General features: G+C 40.3%; 1 protein-coding gene across 1 annotated transcript in view; it reads right to left on the bottom strand.

The window, feature by feature from the left end:
* LOC309505885 (bifunctional polynucleotide phosphatase/kinase-like) overlaps positions 1-23,041 on the bottom strand; it is a gene marked incomplete at its 5' end in the record, with an annotated part of 47,507 nt that overhangs the window by 5,793 nt on the left and 18,673 nt on the right. The window contains 2 exons of the mRNA XM_082179345.1: positions 13,345-13,386; positions 13,525-13,596. Of these exons, the coding sequence (XP_082035471.1) occupies positions 13,345-13,386; positions 13,525-13,596 (114 nt within the window). The remainder of the gene's footprint in view (positions 1-13,344; positions 13,387-13,524; positions 13,597-23,041) is intronic.

Genomic DNA, 23,041 nt, shown 5'->3' on the forward strand with positions numbered 1-23,041 from the left:
GCTCAGTACTGCTGGTAGCACCGTTCTGGAAAAACCAACCTTGGTTCCCAGCCGTGATGCAGTTAGCAAGTACTGCCCCGTGGCCAGTACCAATGAGGAGAGATCTCCTCTCACAGGCCTGCGGCTCGATCTGGCATCCTCACCCGGAACTATGGTCCCTTCATGTCTGGGCCATCAACGGGTACATGTTGGACTCCCTAAAGGAGTATTAAACACGATCACGCAGGCTAGAGCTCCGTCTACAAGACGACTCTATTCTTCGAAATGGTCAGTGTTTTCGGGCTGGTGCACAGCCCGTGGTGTGTCACCCACAAACTGTGATGTGACGGAGGTGCTTTCCTTCCTACAAGAGCTGTTGGATGGGGGCAGGGCCCCCTCCACGCTCAAAGTTTATGTGGCGGCTATAGCAGCGTTCTCAGAAACAACGCTTGGTCAGTCAATAGGAAGGAACGATTTAGTCATCCGCTTCCTTAGAGGAGCTAAGAGACTGAATCCTCCCAGACCTCCCTCAGTCCCCGTATGGGACCTTTCTACGGTTCTGGAAGCCATGAAATGTGCGCCATTTGAGCCTTTACAGTCAATCGATTTGAAACACCTGTCTTTCAAGACGGTGTTTTTGCTGGCTCTCGCTTCAGTGAAGCGCATAGGGGATCTGCACGCGCTCTCTGTGAGCGCGGCGTGCATGGAGTTTGGGCCCAATGACTCAAAAGTTATACTCAAACCTAAGCACGGTTATGTTCCAAAATCCCTCAACACACCGTTTAGGGCGCAGGTTATCTCCCTGTAAGCCCTACCGGTCCCTGATGAGGAAAGAGACGCGAGCCTCCTTTGCCCAGTCAGGGCATTACGAGCTTATGTGTCTCGCTCGTCTGTTTTCAGACAGACGGAGCAGCTCTTTGTTTCGTTCAGCGGACGTTCTAAGGGACTAGCCGCGTCGAAACAGAGCCTATCCAGATGGATAGTTGATGCTATAGCGCTGGCATACGCCTCCAAGAGCATGCAGTGCCCTTTGGGTGTCAGAGCGCACTCCACGAGAGGCATGGCCTCTTCGTGGGCCTGGTCAAGTGGGATTGCCTTGCAAGATATTTGTATGGCGGCAGGCTGGGCCTCCCCGTCTACATTTATAAGGTTTTATAACCTAGAGGTTCCCGCCCTGCAGGCCAGGCTGCTGTCGGTCTAAACTACCAGTATTATCTGACCTGATGCGATCAGCTCAGAATGCTGCGTCTGCTGAGCACAGCTCAATGTTCGACAGTATAAAGCTGGGCAAACTGTGTAAGACCCACTTTTTCCCCATCAGTTCAGGCCGTACCCCGCCCTGTCTGTATGATGAAATTCGCGTCCCATCGACGCTACTTTATGTGGAAAAGTGAGGCTGCACCCCTCCCTCTCCCCGGACTCCCTGTGAGTTCACTGAGTGATTGTGCACTATATGTACCCCGGGCTTTCGCCCTTGGGTCTTTGGTGTCAGATCTCAGCATGCACAGCGTTTTAAATTGGGTCCCCTAGCGTAAGATATCTTACGCAGTACGAGAGACCTCTCGTAAGAGAACGTACTCGGTTACTAACGTAACCTCGGTTCTCTCTAGAAGAGGGAACGAGTACTGCGTATCTTGCCGTGCATGCACACGCTCTGGTTGCTTCGATGATGAAAAACCAGATAATAGCTGCCTGCGAGCGATATTTATAGGCCTAGACCACGCCCATTTCGGCGGGACGTGACGCAGCGGGCGCGAAGTGCCCTGATTGGGTCTGACGTCACGCCAGGCCTCGCTCGATAGGCTGCTGCAGTTGCCGCAGAGCAGCCAATAGGCGCGCGAGCTGTCTCGCCTATGTCTGCATTGCTGCTGCAACGCGTTTTGCATTATTACAAAATTAAGGATAATTTTTGGCTTCAATATCTCGCGGAAAAGGATTTTCCCCTAGTAGTGCAGCAGATTAATGGCATATTTCAAGAGAATCGTTCAAATTGGTATAGAAGCATGAAATTTGGCACAGATACTCTCTAAGGGTCACTTTTTGGGAAAAAGGCGTTGGCCACCGAAAAATTCAACATGGCGGCCATTTTTTCAAGATGGCCGCTATTTCTGTAAAATGCTCATTATGTCAATTGTTAAAACAGTGATGTAGGCATAACATTTTGTGAAAATACTCTCTTCAGAATGTTTTTTTTGGAAAACGGTGCTTGTCCCTCAAAAATTCAAGATGGCTACCAGTTTTCAAGATGGCCGCCATTTCTCTTGAATCCTTACATCTCTTTTTCAAATGGTGCTGCTATCATGAAATTTGGTACAAATATTCTTCAAGGAACATTATCATGGAAAAAGGTGTGTGCCGCTCAAATTCAAGATGGTGACCATTTTCAAGATGGCCACCATTTCTTTCAGAGCTCAATTTAATGTGTTAAGGAAGGTTTTGTTTAATAGAGTGAACGTCATTACACAACCAGAGCACACTGGTGACTTAACTGCTGTGGAACTCAGCATGGGGTTCAGTGTCAGCTGATCTAGTTTTACTTACACTGTAGTTCTTGACTAGTAGTAATAGTATAGCTAAGTTTAGTGTCCCAAATGCTGTCTACCAGCCCCTCATCAATTAGCTAGTAATAGATGTAGTTAGATAGCCGCACCTGAATTGACAGGTTGTGCCAGCGCGGGAGAGCCGAGCCAAGGGTAAGTGGGGCAATACATGACTTGTTCATGTATGCTTACCTGGAAGGTGTACAGATCACACGGGACTTAAATGGCACTGGATGAATGATCGGGCTAGGTGTAGGTGACCCGTACCTAGTTGTATCCCATACCTGAATGTGTACTATGTCTATGATTGAGGTGGTAAAAGGATAACCCCTCGGCCTTAATCAGACAACAAACCCCCAAAATGGCAAATGAAAATCCCATGTCAGCCAAGAGGCCAACTGATTGGAAGAAATGTTGTCTTTGTCAGACAGACACAAAGGAACCCCTCCAATCACCACCTACCCATCATGTTTCTCAACATGATGGCTATAAAATGATTGCCACCAACATTCCACTCTTACACAAGATGAACAAAATGCCAATGACCCTGGACCTGGAACGACTGGATGAAGGTGGTGGTATAGAAGCTTTGAGAAGGAACCAAGCGAAGTATCACTACAATTGTCGACTTCGGTTCAACCACACAAAGTTACTTTGTGCCCAGAAGCAACAATCCGATGCTCAATGTAGTGAGATAGATGAAGGCCAAACAAAGCATCGCAGAACCATGATGCAGAAAAGTCTAGATGATCAGGTTTGCTTTCTTTGTGATAACATATCTCCTGAATCTGACCTACGTCAGGTAATGACACTGCAACTGAATGACAGACTACATGAATGTGCACAAACACTGAATGATGCTAAATTATTGTCTCAACTAAGTGGTGCTGATGCCATTGCACAGGAGCTGAAATACCATCATTTGCGTCTCATTCATCTTTACAACAGAGAGAAACCTCAGAAGGCTTGAGAAAGAGTCACAGAGTGAAACGATTCAACCAGCCATCTTTCCTATGGCTCTTTCTGAACTGGTCACCTATATTGTTGAAACCAGTCTCAATTCTGATGGTCCTTCCGCCTTCCGTCTCGCAGATACAGTGGGGAGAACAAGTATTTGATACACTGCTGATTTTGCAGGTTTTCCCACTTACAAAGCATGTAGAAGTCTGTAATTTTTATCATATGTATTCTTCAACTGTGAGTGACGGAATCTAAAACAAAAATCCAGAAAATCACATTGTATGATTTAAGTAATTAATTAGCATTTTATTGCAAGACATAAGTATTTGATACATCAGAAAAGCAGAACTTAATATTTGGTACAGAAACCTTTGTTTGCAATTACAGAGATCATTCGTTTCCTGTAGTTCTTGACCAGGTTTGCACACGCTGCAGCAGGGATTTTGGCACACTCCTCCAGACCTTCTCCAGATCCTTCAGGTTTCGGGGCTGTCGCTGGGCAATACAGACTTTCAGCTCCCTCCAAAGATTTTTTATTGGGTTCAGGTCTGGAGACTGGCTAGGCCACTCCAGGACCTTGAGATGCTTCTTACAGAGGCACTCCTTAGTTGCCTTGGCTGTGTGTTTCAGGTCGTTGTCATGCTGGAAGACCCAGCCACAACCTATCTTCAATGCTCTTACTGAGGGAAGGAGGTTGTTGGCCAAGATCTCGCGATACATGGCCCCATCCATCCTCCCCTCAATACGGTGCAGTCGTCCTGTCCCCTTTGCAGAAAAGTATCCCCAAAGAATGATGTTTCCACCTCCATGCTTCACGGTTGGGATGGTGTTCTTGGGGTTGTACTCATCCTCCTTCTTCCTCCAAACACGGCAAGTGGAGTTTAGACCAAAAAGCTCTATTTTTGTCTCATCAGACCACATGACCTTCTCCCATTCCTCCTCTGGATCATCCAGATGGTCATTGGCAAACTTCAGATGGGCCTGGACATGCACTGGCTTGAGCAGGGGGACCTTGTGTGCGCTGTAGGATTTTAATCCATGATGGCGTAGTGTGTTACTAATGGTTTTCTTAGAGACTGTGGTCCGTGTAGTTCTGGGCTGATCCCTCACCTTCCTCATGATCATTGATGCCCCACGAGGTGAGATCTTGCATGGTGCCCCAGACCGAGGGAGATTGACCGTCATCTTGAACTTCTTCCATTTTCTAATAATTGTGCCAACAGTTGTTGCCTTCTCACCAAGCTGCTTGCCTATTGTCCTGTAGCCCATTACACAGCTCTCTGGTCTTGGCCATTGTGGAGAGGTTGGAGTCTGTTTGATTGAGTGTGTGGACAGGTGTCTTTTATACAGGTAACAAGTTCAAACAGGTGCAGTTAATACAGGTAATGAGTGGAGAACAGGAGGGCTTCTTAAAGAAAAACTAACAGGTCTGTGAGAGCCGGAATTCTTACTGGTTGGTAGGTGATCAAATACTTATGTCATGCAATAAAATGCAAATTAATTATTTAAAAATCAAACAATGTGATTTTCTGGATTTTTGTTTTAGATTCCGTCTCTCTCAGTGTACCTATAATAAAAATTACAGACCTCTACATGCTTTGTAAGTAGGAAAACCTTCAAAATCAGCAGTGTATCAAATACTTGTTCTCCCCACTGTATGTGCAACCTGTACCAGCAGCGTATCCTTTTTCTAACAGTGGCACTTCCTCTCTGTGGACTACACCTTGCCGTGGTGGAGAGGCTTGTGTACTCCAATGAACCTGAGACCTATGCCGGTGGGGATTTTATAGCCCTGGCAAGTTTAACTAAGCTGGACAGGTCAAAGGAGAGGAGGCAGACAAAGCAGACATTATGACTATTTGACAGAAATGGTGGCCATCTTGAAAATGGTGTCCATCCTGAATTTTTGAGTGGCACATACCTTTTTCCAAAAGAGTGTTCCTTGAAGAGTATTTCTGCCTAATTTTATGCTTGCATCACCATTTGAACACTTGAAATAATTAATATTCGACAGGAACGGTGGCCATCTTTAAAAATGGCGGCCATCTTGAATTTTTGAGGGACAAGCATCTTTTTCTATTAACATGTCCTTTAGAGAGTATTTGTATAAAATTTTATGCTTAGATCACTGTTTGAATAATTGATATAATAAGCATTGAATAGCAATGGCGGCCATTTTGAAAAATGGCCGCCATATTGAATTTTTGAGTGGCCAACGCCTTTTTCCAAAATAGTGGCCCTTAGAGAGTATCTGTGCCAAATTTCATGCTTCTATACCAAAGTGAACGATTTTTTTACTAATCTGCTGCACTATAGCGTAAAATATCTTACGCAGTACGAGAGACCTCTCGTAAGAGAACTAAACATTATCATGGTTTAGTTGTATTTTAAAACACATTTTTTTCTTTTTTCTGATTTTCATTTATCAGGTTGATATTTGTAGAAATAAGCAAAGTACATTTATAAAACAAGTTAATGGCCTTGTGTCAGACAACACAACAGGTATTTTTATTCTAACTTTAAAAAGTGTAATAGAGTATTTGATTTTTACAAATACCTAAACCAATGGGCCTAAGCCGTTGAAGGCCTTCTGAAACTTCTGAAGGCCTCTCATGTGTAGATTCGCTCAGTTGAAAAATGTATTTTATTAGCTAAAATCATTGTCTGTATTCATAAAATATGTCCTCATGAGTGTAAAATGATCTTTCTTAAAATCAGATAATTTCTTATCTTTATTTACATGGGGCGGTTATGTCCAAGGAAACTTCCGTGTTGTTCCGCCATCTTGAAAAAGACCAGAGAGGTACAAAAAGCGCTAGCCTAACTCGACACGTTTCATCATCAGCACTACTATAGTCAACAACCAAATTATGACTTATAAAGGTTTTAAGTATTACATTAAAAAGGCGTAAATGACAAAAATTGTAATTCTGAATTAAAAAGTTGAAATTAAAATTATGACTATGCGTCATAATTATGAGATGAAAAGTTGAAATGATGACGTACTAAATTGAAAGTATGACAAAGTAAATATTCCACAGTGAAATTTTCTGAATTCAATATAATTGTATTTGTGAAAATGATTCAGTAGCCTACTGAAACAGCATTTATGAGTTTTTACATTTTTACATCTGCTTGTTTCTGCAGTTCGTGTAGGCCTCCAAGACTATGAATAACTAAAAATGATTATTGATGAACTTGAGTAACTTGAATTTTGTTGGCAATATAAAAATATAGTCTTCCCATAGCGGGAGTCGAACCCGGGCAGCCTGGATGAAAACCAGGAATCCTATAGACCATATGGGAGGCACTGCATGGTACAATATAATGCAGGATCATACTTATGCCGAGCCACAGGAGAAGGAATCCTCGTCACCAAAAAGCTCAAATTTAATCTATCGGTATGTAAATAAATATCGGGATAGCTTTTCCCAGGTGGAAAGACTTTGAAAGGGAAGTTGCCTGCGTTCTTCTCGACGGGTAACTAAGGCAAAGGTACGGTCTAAATGACAAGCTTGGTTGTGTAAATCATTATATAGGCGGCATAACGGTAGAACATGTACAATTAAACTCGATGATGCGCTATCGGAAGACACGTTGTCATAGCTTCTTGACGCATAACGGCTACCGCAGTTGCAACACACATTTGAAAAAGCGAGTAGATGGGAGAACTGCTAGATGGGAATCTTTTTAAATCTTTAACAAAAAAGCCTCCAAAATCGAGGAGGTCAAAGGGCATGCTTCCTGCTATATCGCTCTCCCCAAAGTCTGTTCATGCGGCCACCAGACAGATTTTAAACACTGGATTTAAACTTCTACATATATTTAAAGGGTAAAATGTAGGCCTATTTAAAGGGTAAAATGTAAAGGGTTTCGCCCTGTGTGTTTCCACATTGATTAAGGATAGTTCGGGAGATACAAGTAAAAATTATCTTATACTTATACTTTGAATTAAGACGATGTGTGATTTTTACTTATCACACATTGCGTCTCTGAAAATGTGCGGTGATTTTCCAAATGATACAACTTAGTCTAAATAAGAGCAATGTGGAGTGCTCAGATTTCTTAAAAACAACAAAACATTGTGACAAACTTCGACAACATGTTGTATGGACAAAAGATCTAAGATCTAAGATCTCAAGTTTTTGGACAGACGCTGTTTAGTAACAATAATACCTTATGTTAAATGTAAGCAAAATCATTTATATCATAAGTCTTCTAAGAAGATAAATAGAAGGTATGATTTTAATAAAACTTTAAACATCTAATTTAAACTTTTAAGGTTATGCTTTTAAGTGAATTTACTATAAACTCTGGATGTACTCTGGAAAGGCGTTAGCAGACTGTGACATTATCCCCCCGAGGCTCATCTGGTCTGTCACCCTATATCCTGAAGCTTCAGTTCACACTGTAGTTAATCCCTGGGAGGGTCTGGGGCTGTTATATGACAACTTAAACTATTTGCTTTTTTGGATTGTTTTTATCATTGCATAAAGAACTACTTCGCCTCTCTGGAAATGTAAGGTGTTTTTATTTATCTAAACCTTTGTTTATATTTTTTTAATACATTTTAGTAACATGTTATCATTCATTGGGTGTATATTTTATTAATAATAATTTAAAATAGAGATTAGTTCATTTTTTTAGAACCATGTGCGCACAAAACAGCTTAAAAAATGATATTAATTTATCTCATTTTTGAAAATGCAGTTACGGTACAAAAATCATTATGGCTTTGGAAAGTAGAACATTTTAAAATTGAAAAATTAAAACCAAAAAGCATGGACAAAAGATCTAATATCTAAGACGACTAAGTACAGTTTTTCAACAATCTAAAGTTTTTAAACAGACATTGTTTAATAATTATACTTTAGGTCACCGTTAGACAAAATCATTTATATCATAAGTCTTCTAAAAGATAAATAGAAGATATGACTGTATTCAAACTTTAAAGATTTCATTTAAACAATCTTTTAAAATATCTAAATTTAAATGAATTTAGTATAAAACTCTGGATGTAGTATGCTCTGGAATGCAGATTTTACTGTGACATGAACAGAATGTTTTATGTAAGATGATTTTATTCTTTTGTTTATCTAAAACTGAAACAAGTCAAGTTTTTCCACAGACCATCATTGTAGAATATTTGTTTTTATCAAGACTTTTAATAATTTATTTAAAACATTTTATTTTTTAAGATATCATTTAAACTTTTAAGATTTTACTTTGAATTAATTTTAGCCCTAACACAATGTCTCATCCCATCACTGAATACACCCCTCTGAGTCAGAGACGCTGGTGTGAGAGAGAACCACTCTGATTTATGTTTAACTCTCTTAAGAGCTTACACACACACACACACACACACACACACACACACACACGGATCCTTTACTTTTTGACACGCATACATAGACGCGCATATGTTTTGAGACAGTGTGAGGTCATTCAGGAATGACTATATGAATTCAGTAAACAATATTGTGACTCCATTTTAACTTTAAACTGAAATGGTTGGTTCAGTGGATAGTTCTACATTTATTTAAACTTTTTGTGTGAGGTTTTAGTAAGATCTTTATTTTATATTATTTATTTTAAACACTTTTAAAGAACAGAAAGTTTTTTCAACTTTTGTGTGAAATATACAACATTTTATAAAAAATCTCTGTTTCGCACTTTCACTGTTACCTCGGGGATGTGGAGGGGGATCATGTTTCATATGTCAGAACTCAAATGCTGTGGGGATGGCCCTTCAGTCAGCAGACTTAGATGATTTTATTTGTATCTAAACATTGCAAATTTTGTGAACCCGTTTCAGTCATTGCATTGCTTCTTCAACTCTCTAACATGCCAGATGAATTTATAAATCATTTTATAAAATCTCTCTTTCTTACTTTCACTGTGCTCTGGTATGCGAAGGAGGGGGGTCAAAGCTCACATGCTGAGGGCGCGCGCATAGACACAGACACAGACACAGACACAGACGCGCGCACGCTCCACTCTGAGTGTGCTGGTGAGGCATTCAGGAAATGTGTTTTTGTTTTTGTTTTACAATTTTTATTTAATTCAAAAAAACATTATTACAGATTTTATTTTATATTCTTTTATTCATCTAAAACAATTGGATCAATGAGATATTAATTTTATACTTTTAAAGGTATGTTTTTCAACTTAAGCAAGATATTTTATTTTATATTATACAATTTATAGACTTTTTAAAAAGAACAGTATGTTTTATGTAAGACGATTTTATATTATTTTATTCATCTAAAACAATTGGTTTTAGTAAGCTTTTTATTTTATATACTTTTATTCATGTAAAATTAAAATAATTGGTTTCAGTAAGCTTTTTATTTGATTTACTTTTATCTAAAACTAAAACGATTGGTTTTAGTAAGCTTTTTATTTTATATACTTTTAAAGAACAGAACATTTTTTCAACCTTAGTAAAATTATTTTATAACCATTTCATTTATACAATTTTAAAGAATAGTATGTTTTCAGCTTTAGCATGATACTTTTTTTATATTATACACTTTTAAAGGTATGTTTTTCAACTTTAGTTTAATTGTTTTAGATTATATAATTTATATTATATAAATTATATAAAGGATAGAATGTGTTTGTGTGACATACACTTCTCACTTTCACTGCGGAGGGTGGGAGGGAGCGCCTGTGACACATGCCATATAACCACACACACACACACACACACACACACACACACACACACACACACATAGAACATGACACCGGCTGCTTGAAGCCGTCAAAACTATCCAGCAAAACTATCCGGCAAAACATCTGTTCTATTAAAATAGGGGAAACTAACTGTCAAAACTATCTGTCAAACTATCCGACAAAACTATGATTTAGGGCTAAGAAGGTTAATAAGGTCAAAAACTATCCGGCAAAACATCTGTTAAAATAGGGCAAACTAACTGTCAAAACTATGATTTAGGGCTAGCTAGGTCAATAGAGCAAAACTAACTGTCATACCACATGATCGATAGGGCAAAGGTTAATCCCATGACCTCATACCAGGAAGTTCAACCCATCAATCAAAAGGTCACCGGAAGTTCAACCTGTCAAAAGGTCAAAGGTCAAAGCCATTAATCATTTTGACATAAGCTCCCTGGTAAGTACTACTAGCGTGGGTGCGTGGGTGCGTGGGTGCTTGGGTGTGGCCGCCCCAGGGCCCCTCAAATGCCACCGATCTTGCGTCACTGGACAGAAACTGTGTTCTTTTTTATACTATCAATCTGTGTTTAAACAGCGGGCATGCAGACATGTTCTCTCGTGTCTTGCGCTTAAAGAATGCTAGCATTCTTTAAGCGCAAGACACGAGAGAACATGTCTGCATGCCCGCTGTTTTGTCTTAAATGGTTGAGAAAGAAAAACAGTAAGCCTATGAATTGAATCAGTGCACTGACAGCATATACTCGCAGCTACCATTAATGTTGATCAAAGAACAAAAGAAAATCACTCACTGAACTTTTCGAACTTTAATTAGCTTAATACTTTATTTGCCTGTTGTTCGGTGACTGCTCCAACTGCAACATGAGTCTGTGCATGCGACCTTGAGATGTGTTGCCTGTCAAACATAATTTATCCTTATTTTCGTAATTTTGTTAAAAAAAAATTCTGGATTTCTTGATCTTTATATATTTAAAAAATATATATTATTCGTATGCTATTCGTTTTTATACAATTTGTTCTGCAGAAGAATAAAATGAACTATCCTGTTAATACAGAATAGCAGAGATAGTCCATCCAATTTAAATAATAATAATAATAAATATAGCTGCAAGCAGCAATTACCGGGGCCAAGCAGAATAAGACGACAAGACATGCCAACATTGCTGAAAGTGTCAGATCAACTACAACAATCAGCAATTAAAGACATTTAAAGAGGATTTTAGGCCAAATGGCTGAAAAATCATATAAACAGTAATTAAAAATATGATTTAATGGATTATCACTTTTGACCAATAGGTGGCGCAGTCACAAAACTGATGTGATGTGGTCAGAGTGAAGTGACAATGAGACATACAAAGTTTGGTGTCAATATGTCAAGGCATTGCAGAGATAAAGCCTGAATAGTCCTTTTGGCATCATGCCTCAACTTGGCTGCTGCGGTATACGAAAACGGTTTCGTCAATCGACACGAAATCCGTTCGAAAAAGTAGGTTTTGAATGAAAATCAAGATGGCGGACAGGAAGTTCGGCCAAATAAGGTAAACTTGGTATCTATGTTCTCGGCCTGACCCAAGGAATCTACTAAGACCAGTGTCATTTCAATAGGCCAATTTATTCAAAAGTTATTAGTCTTTTTGGAAATTTTGTTATTACTTTTGACCACTAGGTGGCGCTGTCTCGAAATATTTTGGGTACCTTCAGGGGATGGTGCTGATGGCACATTCTGAGTTTTGTAATATTACACCAATGCATTTGTTTAGTATAGCATTTTATTTCACAAAACTGTATTGAAGTCAATGGGGATTTCATGTTTTGTTCTATTATAGCGCCACCAAGAGGCTCAGTCCCACCATTTTTTGTATGTGTCCTCAGAGTGAGCCCATACATATGTGTGTCGGTTTTGGTGAAAATATCTCAATTTGCTTCGGAGTTATAGACATTTATATGAAAAAACACGTAAAAAATGACTGACACATGACTTTGATTGGAATTTACTACCCCTAAACATCAATATTTTCGCATTTGGTCGTTATTTATTAGTTATCAACCTATGTTTCCAAACTTCTGACGGTGGTTTCGTCTCGATCGGACTAGCGGTTTTGAAGATATAGCCAAATGTTTTTTAAGCGCTAAATCACAACGCTACACAAACCGTAAGGCGAAACCTAGCATGTTTGGTATCGTAGGACTCGGCAACGATTCAGGAGTCTAATGAGATGAGTGTCGTGAAAATAAGTCGACCACACCCAAAGTTATAAGCATTTGAAAAAAAAATCACCACTAGGTGGCGCTGTTTCAAAACTTCTCAGGCTCCTTCAGGACATCGTGCTGATGACCCATACCAAGTTTCGTAACAATCCGTTCATGCGTTCTTAAAATACAGCATTTTAGCACAAAATTCAAAATGGCCGACAGTCAAAATGGCCGATATGGTAAAGTTGGATATCAGTCAAATCGGCATGTTGCCCTGAATCTAACGAGACCAATTTTATGATTTTTGGACAAAGTGTTCAGAAGTTATAAGCAAAAATAGCAATTTTTCATATCTCCGGACCAGTAGGTGGCGCTGCGCCGAAACGCAGCATGTAGCCTCAGGTCATGCTTGTGAGTACAAGTACCAAGTTTGGTCTGAATACAATAAACCGTTGCGAAGATACGGCCTTACATCTGTTTTCACAAGCGCCACGTAAAATTTGTTCATGGGTTTATCGAAAACGGTTTGACGAATCAACTTGAATTCCATAACTTTTTGTCGGCATGGTCTGGAGATGATCTGGTTCAATTTTCGTGACAATCGGAGCAACGGCCTAGGAGGAGTTCGAAAAAGTAGGTTTTTCGGAAAATTCTAAATGGAGGAAAAATTTCCATGACGGAAAATAATGTCATAGGGTGCAATCGAATCGGCTTGAGCTAGGGAATAAGTGGACAAAATAATTTTGTTGATAGGCCTTACGGTTCAAAAGTTATTAGCATAAACATGAGTGAAACTTTGGACAGTTGGTGGCGCTAGAGGGATTGGTTTTAAGACACCAAATTTGCTATGGTGACTTTTCAGACGGTCCTTTATCAGTGTGCCAAATTTCATAACTTTCCCGCAATCGGTTATATGGGCTGCCATAGACTCCCATGGCGGAAGAATAATAATAAGAAGAACGGGAACAGATACATAGAAGCTCTGTGACACATCTATTGTCACTCCACCATTCGCCTGCAAAACACAACAGTGTCTTAATATACATAGCCAACTGGGACTAAACTTGCTGCTTGTACGTAATGTAAAGCAAATGATACTTTAAAATGTAATTCCTGTAATAGACAACTACAAATAACCACAATAGTGATTCACCTTCTCACACAGATGCTCCCACATTCCGATAACAGGCTTTCTGTAAATACCAGGGGCTGTGGAAACAAACACCTAAAAAAAGACAACGTGTTCACATTCGTAAATAAGTTAAGAGTATTAGGGGGTAACAGTTTAGGACCCAAGGACCAGATGTTTGAAAGAAGACCCGGAGTCAGAATTATAAAAAATTGAAGAAAAGTTTTACTGAAGATAGTTTGCAGTTTCATCAGCAGAAGTCAGCTTCAAGACTCACACAGGAGTTCGTAGGCCACCCCGCTTACAGTTACAAAGATCACAGCAGTTATACCATTTCCAAGGTCTAAGCTACGTCATTGCTTACTGGTTGAATGATTCTGATTGGCTAAGAAATTGATAAACATTGTAATTTTCCACACATATACAGATAGACTGAAGCATATCTCCATAGATTATGCAGCTGAAACTCGGACCCTGAAGTTAGGCACGTCGTGACCTTCCAGGTCGCAGATTTGGGTTGCTGGGCACCAGCATGTCCCGAACAACAACTCAGTCAATCTCCAATAATGCCAGTGGTTCCTTAACCTGTAAGCAAGAAGACTAACACACACACCGACACACAGCTTTTCCAAGGTTGGATTTGCCAGGCTCTAACTATAAAGAGGAGTCTCGTCTCAAAACATCAAGATAACAAGTTCTTTCTCTCAGGATAGGACATTTTAGTCTAAATGAAAATATAGGCTTTAACTGGGAAATGGTCCCTTAAACTAAAGACTTCAATGACCCCTATGTGTTTTAACATGTTGAAGACCTTTCTCAAACACAAAACCAGTCCCTATTTAATTTCTGGAAGCTGGGATAAAGCACTGTTACTGCATTCAGATATCAAATACTGACATTAAAGAATACATGAAAAGAATATTTCAGCAATCACACTGGTAACTTCTATAACAAAGTAAAATCTCCAGAGAAGTCATTCAACTCATTTGACATTTAGAAGGAAAAATATTGATTAATACCTTGATTATAATCACTCATTACATATACATTGAAGCAGCAGTGGATTCCAATCCACCCCCTTCAGTCCCCCGTTTTAGACCAATGTGGGGTCCTAAACACCACATCTGGTCTTTCCATAAAGGCTGCTTCAAAATGTTTGGTTTCTGACCCATGCTTCTCTATCAGGTACATTTTTTTATAAAACAAACAATATCTTTTTCCTTCAAGGACTGAACATGAACATAATATCCCACATAGCACATAGTATATAATTGATCTCCAGAACCTTCTGACATAGCTGTCTTTACATGTCTTACACAGCTGTTATTCATCTTGGCGAATTTGGTATTACCATCCACTTAACTGATACAAAACAAGTACATATTTATTCTCTGGAAGCCGGGCTAAATAAGCAAGCACTGTTGCTGTATTCCTAGCATGGGCTAGACCCGCAGTCACTACTCAGATCCTAAATACAGACATTGTCTATAATCATAAATACCAGGATACTTTCATAAAACTATAATTTCCAATTCCTTTTATCATAAACTAAGAAAGATAGTTAATCCATTATTTTTACTACCCCTATTATAGACCCTTTAGGTTCAAAACACAATGTTTGTCAAACTGAAAATAAACAACAACAAAAAATAAAAATAATAATTAATAATCCATCTAAGTACTTTAAGTCTCTACTGAATTCATCCTTCAGTTTACAGACACATAGCATGTAACATCTTGTACTTAAAAAAAAAAAATAGAAATAAAAAAAAAAAAATTCACATCATCATTTCAATCATTATTTTACCACTAAAATATAGAATTGTTCCCCATTCTGCTTAATAAAACTTGTTCATTCCTTATCTTTATATCACGTTAATCCCTGTTAATCATACTCAATGCCTTATTATTTTTATCTGAAACTCACAACTTAATTTGACTTAACAGGCGTTCATAAATAGTTCCATAAATTCTATCAGAAATTTTATTTTCATAACATAAATTTTTCGACTATATTTCTTCTCATCTTTCTCTATTTCCCTACATTTCAGTTCCTTCTGCATCATTTTCCTTTCTTTTCGCTCTGCCTCATCTAACCAGTACATGATTGTTTTCTTACAATCCCCACACACGTCTCTCACACAACAACCTTTTTGTTTTTCACTCCCCTCTTCCACCGAGTCTCTCACCGATGTCAGCCTAATGACACTTAAAGTTCCCTCTTTAGGGAAATCATGGTATTTTATTAATTCTTCAATACCCTTGTTTTCATAACATTCATTTTAACTTTATTTTCCATTATAACTTCTTTTCACAGTATTTCTCTATCAAATGGTTAGTCTGAAAATCCCAAAAAATATTATCAGTATTGTTTCAGTCCCACTTATCTTTACTGTTTTTCACAAACCAAAATATTATGTTACTCGAAGACAGCCATATAGCTGCTTTCTTCTTTAATCTTTATTACCTAAATTGTAGTTTTCTTAGACATCTAATGTCATACATCCATTTAATGGATTGAAAAATAAAACCTTTTTAGAAGTTATATCCACTCTTCCTTTGTTCGCCCACCGGCCTTTCATAAAAATGAGGGAGTTCTCTGGATAATTTGGATAGTGACTTTGCCAATGTGTCACTTTGTCTCTCTGCCATCAAGTCTATTATTTTTACGTTTACCATTACCCCATATCCCACCTAGGTGTCTTATTTAAATTTAGACCCTCAGTTGAATTTAGAGTTTTTACCCCATAATGGATGACAATCTTAAACTTCACAATTCCAATTTACATAAATACTAATCCAGAGAGTAATTCAGATTAACATCATAAATGACAAAGTTGTCATAATTACCAGTAGCAGACAGAGCTGGAAAACCAATCCAATTAAAGCTCGTCCCATGTTCTGTATCGTCTTTTCATCAGATTGACTCAGAATTATCAGCTTCTTTAAAGTTTGTCGTTTCACTTAACCCATCTGTAATGATAAAACACTCATTCCAGAGGTTAATGACACAATATTCACAAAATCAGGAAATAATAGTACCACAAACTACCACATACAAGACATGAAGTGCAGTCACCATCACACGCACTCATTCTAGACAAACATATGCTCATTTTCAATGTTCACTTTTTTATATTAACTCTTTTTCTTTCGGGTTTACCTAATTTTACCTAGTCTCTTAACCAGTTTCATCTTTTCATCTCTGTTCATTATTCATTTGATTTTAGAAAAGTCAGCTGGGTTGTTTTGGTTCATTATCATTATTTTGCAGGCCGATAACAGAAAGACAGACAGAGTACCATCCCTTCCTCCACTCAAGCAGTCTCTCTCACTATACACAAATAATCTTTTCAACAGCCTCCTAAAACTGTAGCTTAATGAATCATAGAACCCTTAATAGTTCACAAATGTTAAAATACAAATATTTAACTCAAATTAAATACTCAATTCACCTAACCTTTAAAGTTATCCAGACTTTTTCTTGAATCTACAAAAGCTGTCTTCATCTTTAGCCACCACCATGTCTAACGACCTTCAGGAGTTAAAACTTTCTTATTGACATATTATTTCAATATCAACACTTCCATAATTTTTTTCCTTGCCCATAAGGCAACCAGCATCATGTTCCTGATATAAATTAAGTTTTGTACTGTCTCCACAACAAATAATGACAATCACCTCACGGTCTCAACTGGCTCTTGAAAGCCCATTCCCGTTAGCTCTTTATCTTTAATCTCCATCAGGGTGTTGTCCCCTGGCACAGTTGCACTTGTCACAATGAAAAACAAGCCATACAATGAATGCGGTTTCTGGTGAGTGTTATGGAGGAACTCTCATTTCTGGGTCAGACTGCCGTAACTTCTCACAGCTCATCTCCCCTCAATGATGTGATGCTGCTGGCCTCACAGTCATCCGTCCACTCTCATACCCATCTCACATAACACACCTCCATTCTGGAGATGTCCAGTGGCGGCGGTGACCCCCTGCCTTAGGTTGTCCTCGTTTGGCCATAGAGGATCTTACCCGTCACTGAGCAATCACCTCGTGCACACTGGTAACCGCTCTTCCCCATAACAGAATCTTTGACCGTTTTCTTCAACCTAATCAGTTGTTTTCTGGAGCTTAAGGAAGGCACATTCAAGAGTCACCAGAGCCATCAGGTTGCCTAATAGTGTTAACACAGGGAGACAGGTTACTAACAGCAGTATTTAATCTCTAAAATCCATTAAACATCTTCAAATCAGCAAAATAGCAATACTGAGATTATACTCAGTGAATTTAGTTATCACAACCATCCATTCAGTGTACTGTTACATCTGTAGCCGGAGCCATCGGCCCTGCATGGTGGAGACTAAAATGAGACAAAGAAGTTACTGGCCCTGAATTAAACTAGTCAAAAACGTCACTTCTATTGTTTAAGACTTATTTAAAGTCATTCAGTTTTACTTTTAAAACATTTACAAATTTCCCTTTAAATGTATGAAATCTGAACTGCCTTCCAGCATGATTTCTTTTAACATCTCCATGTCTATGTCTCTATATCTCTATATCTATTTTTCAACTGAAACACTGTGCTTCACTATAAATAGCTTATTATCACTTATGACACAGGCTCAGATAACAGCCTTTAGCTGACTTTGAATGAGAGAGAGACTCTGAGGCATTTAGGACTGGTACACTGCACTCTCATCAACTTCTAAAATCAAACTTTATCTAACATCTTTTAACTCTAGCCCAGCGTAAGGCATCTTTGCCAGAATTTACATGCGTTTTCAAATAAACATAATTTTTATATTTGTCTTTTGCCCACATCAGGGAATTTAGACATTACAAATTTCCACTCAGATCGTGTCTCTTTCGCACTGGCCGTTTCAGCCACAGCACACACCAGATTCAGATAAGCAAACTGTTTCAGCCAATCACAAGCTTATCTTTTGAAAGCAAAACATCAGCTCCTAGTTCTTTCATGATCAACACTATTCCTCCACGTTCAAAACACTAACAAGCTGTTTGTTTAATCAGATGCCTTTCTAGTCAAGTCAAGTCAAGTATATTTGTATAGCACTTTTCACAATACAAATTGTATCAAAGCAGTTTAACAGTATTAAATTAAAATAATACAACAAGGTTTGTTTCTAGTGGAATTTATTGATTGATAAAAAATAAATTAATATTCCCAAAATATCCCCAACTGAGCAAGCCAAAGGCAACAGTGGCAAGAAACCGAAAAACTCCATCAAGTGACCTGACGGTGACCTAGAACTCCATCACGTCACCCAATGGAGAAAAAAAAAACCTTGGGAGAACCCAGGCTCAGTCGGGGGGCCAGATCTCCTCTGGCGTTTATGAACTAGAGACCGGATTTAACTGTAAGATTAAAAGTATTATATGAATGCCTGACTGAAGAGATGCGTCTTTAATCTAGTTTTAAACTGGGAAAGCGAGTCTGAGCAACGAACAGTATCAGGAAGGCTATTCCAGAGTTGTGGCGCTAAATATGAAAACGCCCTCCCTCCTTTGGTGGATCTGGATATCCTAGGTATGACCAGAAGCCTCGAATTTAGTGATCTTAAAGAGCGCGATGGATTGTAGAGCGATAGAAGATCCGTTAAATAGACTGGAGCTAAGCCGTTTAGGGCTTTATAAGTCAGTAGCAATACCTTGTAATTAATACGGGACTTTATAGGTAACCAATGTAGCGATGTTAAAATCGGTGTTATATGATCATATTTTCTTGATCTAGTAAGAACTCTGGCGGCTGCATTTTGGACTAACTGTAGCTTGTTTATAGAGGATGCAGGACAACCAGCTAATAAAGCATTACAGTAATCTAGTCTCGAGGTCATGAACGCATGAACTAACTTTTCTGCATCAGAAACTGATAGCATATTACGTAGCTTAGCAATGTTTCTAAGGTGAAAGAAGGCTGTTCTTGTAACATATGAAATATGATTTTCAAAAGACAAGTTGCAGTCTAGTATAACACCCAGGTCTTTTACTGTAGAGGATAAAGTAACAGGACATCCTACTATATTAAAGTTGTAGTGAGCGAGGTTTTGTAGGCGGTTTTTTGAACCGATAAGTATTACCTCTGTCTTGTCTGGACTTAATAAAAGAAAATTGCGTGTCATCCAATCTTTTATATCTTTAATGCACTCTGTCAATTTGGATAATTTAGCGTTTTCATCTGGCCGTGATGAAATATATATTTGAGTGTCATCAGCATAACAATGGAAACTAATTCCATGTTTCCTTATAATATTTCCAAGTGGCAGCATATATATTGAGAATAATAGAGGGCCTAACACAGATCCCTGCGGCACTCCATAGTTTAATGGAGTTTTTTCTCCATTTAAATAGACAAAATGGTAGCGGTCAGATAGGTATGATCTGAACCAGCTTAATGCTTGTCCTTGAACACCAGTATAATTTTGTAGTCGATCTAAGAGTATTGTGTGATCTATAGTATCGAACGCAGCACTAAGATCAAGTAAAACTAGTATTGAGATACAGCCTTGGTCAGAAGCTAAGAGTAAATCATTTGTGATTTTAACGAGCGCAGTTTCAGTGCTATGATGCGGCCTGAATCCAGACTGAAACTTTTCATAGATGTCATTTTCTTGCAAGAAAGAGCCCAGTTGAGCGGACACAACTTTTTCTAGTATTTTAGACATAAAAGGAAGATTTGAAATGGGTCTATAATTTGCTAGATTATGTGGGTCTAATTGTGGTTTCTTAATGAGAGGTTTTATAATTGCCAGTTTAAAAGTTCTTGGAACATGACCTAAAGATAAAGATGAGTTCTCTTACGAGAGGTCTCTCGTACTGCGTAAGATATCTTACGCTAGGGGAAAATCCTTTTCCGCGAGATATTGAAGCCAAAAATTATCCTTAATTTTGTAATAATGCAAAACGCGTTGCAGCAGCAATGCAGACATAGGCGAGACAGCTCGCGCGCCTATTGGCTGCTCTGCGGCAACTGCAGCAGCCTATCGAGCGAGGCCTGGCGTGACGTCAGACCCAATCAGGGCACTTCGCGCCCGCTGCGTCACGTCCCGCCGAAATGGGCGTGGTCTAGGCCTATAAATATCGCTCGCAGGCAGCTATTATCTGATTTTTCATCCTTCAAGCGAAGCACACGCATCGCTGGAGCTGGATAAGAAGCCGCGCCGTCTGAAAGAGAGCACCTTCAGAGTCACTGAAGTCGCTGGCCGCGCCGCCTTCCTTGCCTTCCTGCTGCGCTTTCCGGCGTTATATCCTTTCTCTGCTACTGTGTTTATGTATGTGTGTGTGCTCGCCGCCGCGACACACACTCCCATTGCACTAAAAGAGCTGGGCGTCTTTTTCAAGACGCCCCTTTTCCTGATCATGCAGCTCTCGCACTCGCTGACGGCGACTGCCCTCACTGCGAGTTAGTTACTGCCTATGGTGACTCTGAGGACTCACCTGGCATCCTTCTCCGAGACTGCTCCTCTTTCTCGTACATTTCTCATTCCCCTCTGAAGTTCGGGCGACTGGAAATGTCAGTATTGCAGTGAGCAAGCCTGTTGTAATACACGCATGCCTGCAAACAAACGCCAGCACGTTGACGCTCTCTTATAATACTCGCGCTAACTGAGTTACAATGTGTCTCCCCCTGTGGCCCAGTGGCAGACTCTCAGGTTTTTGCACGCGAGAGACCCGCGTTCGATCCCCGGGTCTACCGGCAGATAAAATTATGCCGTCAATGCTCGCTCTGTCAGTTCCCTGAAAAGGCGACTGCAGATGTGTATTTTGCAGCCAACGAGCGCGTTGTACAACCCGCTCGCCTGCACCCAAACACCGTTTCTATGGTGTTCCGTGCGTCACTGGCGTAAGGAAAAAAGGGAGTTTTTCTGGTCCCGCTGCGGACGGACCAACCTCCTTTTTCCTATACATTTCCCATTCCCCTCTGAAATTCAGGCGACTGGAAATGTCAATATTGCAGTGAACAAGCCTGTTGTAATGCACGCAGGCCTGCAATAAACGCCAGCATGTTGACGCTCTCTGTTTCTATGGCAACTTCTCGCTCGTTCAGTTCCAGTAAATGTGACTGTTCCAGTGTATCCTGCAGTAAACAAGTCGGTTCTGTCACCCGCTTGCCTGCACACAAACGCCGTTTTTACGGCTACCCAGATAAATCCCATAAGTGTGAATTTTTCTGGTGTCCCGGCCACGGCCGATGATGCTTTATGTGTAAGAAGAATGCCCACTGCCCAGTGCCCATCTCTACACACAAGCACAGCCCGTCACACAGGGCTCGCGCACATGAATCGACTCAGATCGATTGCGCTTCAAACATGGTGAATGTGCCCACTAACACCACGTTATGCATGTCTCACGGTTTCTGTAAAAATGAAACCAACGTGCATTCGCTTCACTCAAGCGAACGATGCTTTCAGTGTGGTAAATGTGCCCGCTGTCCCGCGCCCACATCCACACATAGACATGACAGTTCCTACGGGAACCGCCCAGCCCTCCCCCTCGCGGTTGACCACCGCAGAGGAGTCGAGCGCGGGCAATCTGCCCGCTGTTATCAGCGCGCCCCATGCCTCAAATGTCACGAGCGCGACGCTTGTGTTACAGCACTCCGAAGCCTCTCCATCGCTGAGCGAGCGGCGCGCGCTTCGTATTCAACCCCTAGCTATTCATGCGGACGCATGGGCAAAGCTGCCCGGGGTTTCGAAGTGGGTGCTGAACATTATAAAAGGAGGCTATTCGCTACAGTTTCGCCGACGCCCTCGCCGCTATGTGGCGCGCGTCGAGACCACGGTAAAAACAGAAGTAGCACATTTACTTCGAGCCGAAGTGGCGAAGCTATTGAGCAAAGGGGCCATAGAGCCTCTCTCTCAAGTTCAGAGCGAAGGAGGGCTATACAGCAGATACTTCCTGGTACCGAAAAAAGACGGGGGTCTCAGACCCATACTAGATCTAAGGCAACTGAACAAAGTGCTTGTGAAGCGACAGTTCAGGATGCTCACGACCAGGCAAATCCTTGTGCAGATTCGCCAAGGAGATTGGTTTGTGTCAATAGATCTGAAAGACGCGTATTTTCAAATACAGATAGCGTCACGTCACAGGCGATATTTGAGATTCGCCTTCGAGGGCAGGGCATATCAGTACACAGTCCTGCCGTTCGGCTTGTCCCTGGCACCCCGTACATTTACGAAGTGCATGGATGCGGCGCTCGCACCCCTCAGAATGAGAGGCATGCGAGTGCTGAACTATTTGGACGATTGGCTGATTCTAGCGCAATCTCGCGCAGTGCTCATAGAACACACGACCATTTTACTCGATCACCTCGAGGATTTGGGTCTGAGTGTCAATTGGGCGAAGAGCTCCCTGTCACCCAGTCAGAAAATATCTTTCCTGGGCACAGAACTGGACTCACTATCCATGATAGCGCGACTATCACAACAGCGCGCGGTAGACATTCGACGCACAGCGAACTCTTTTCGCTGCGGCGCGTCTGTCCCGCTCAAGAGATTTCAGAAGATGCTAGGTCTCATGGCCTCAGCAT

This window comes from Leuciscus leuciscus (genome assembly GCF_965113295.1).
Source record: "Leuciscus leuciscus genome assembly, chromosome: 9".
NCBI lineage: Eukaryota > Metazoa > Chordata > Actinopteri > Cypriniformes > Leuciscidae > Leuciscus > Leuciscus leuciscus.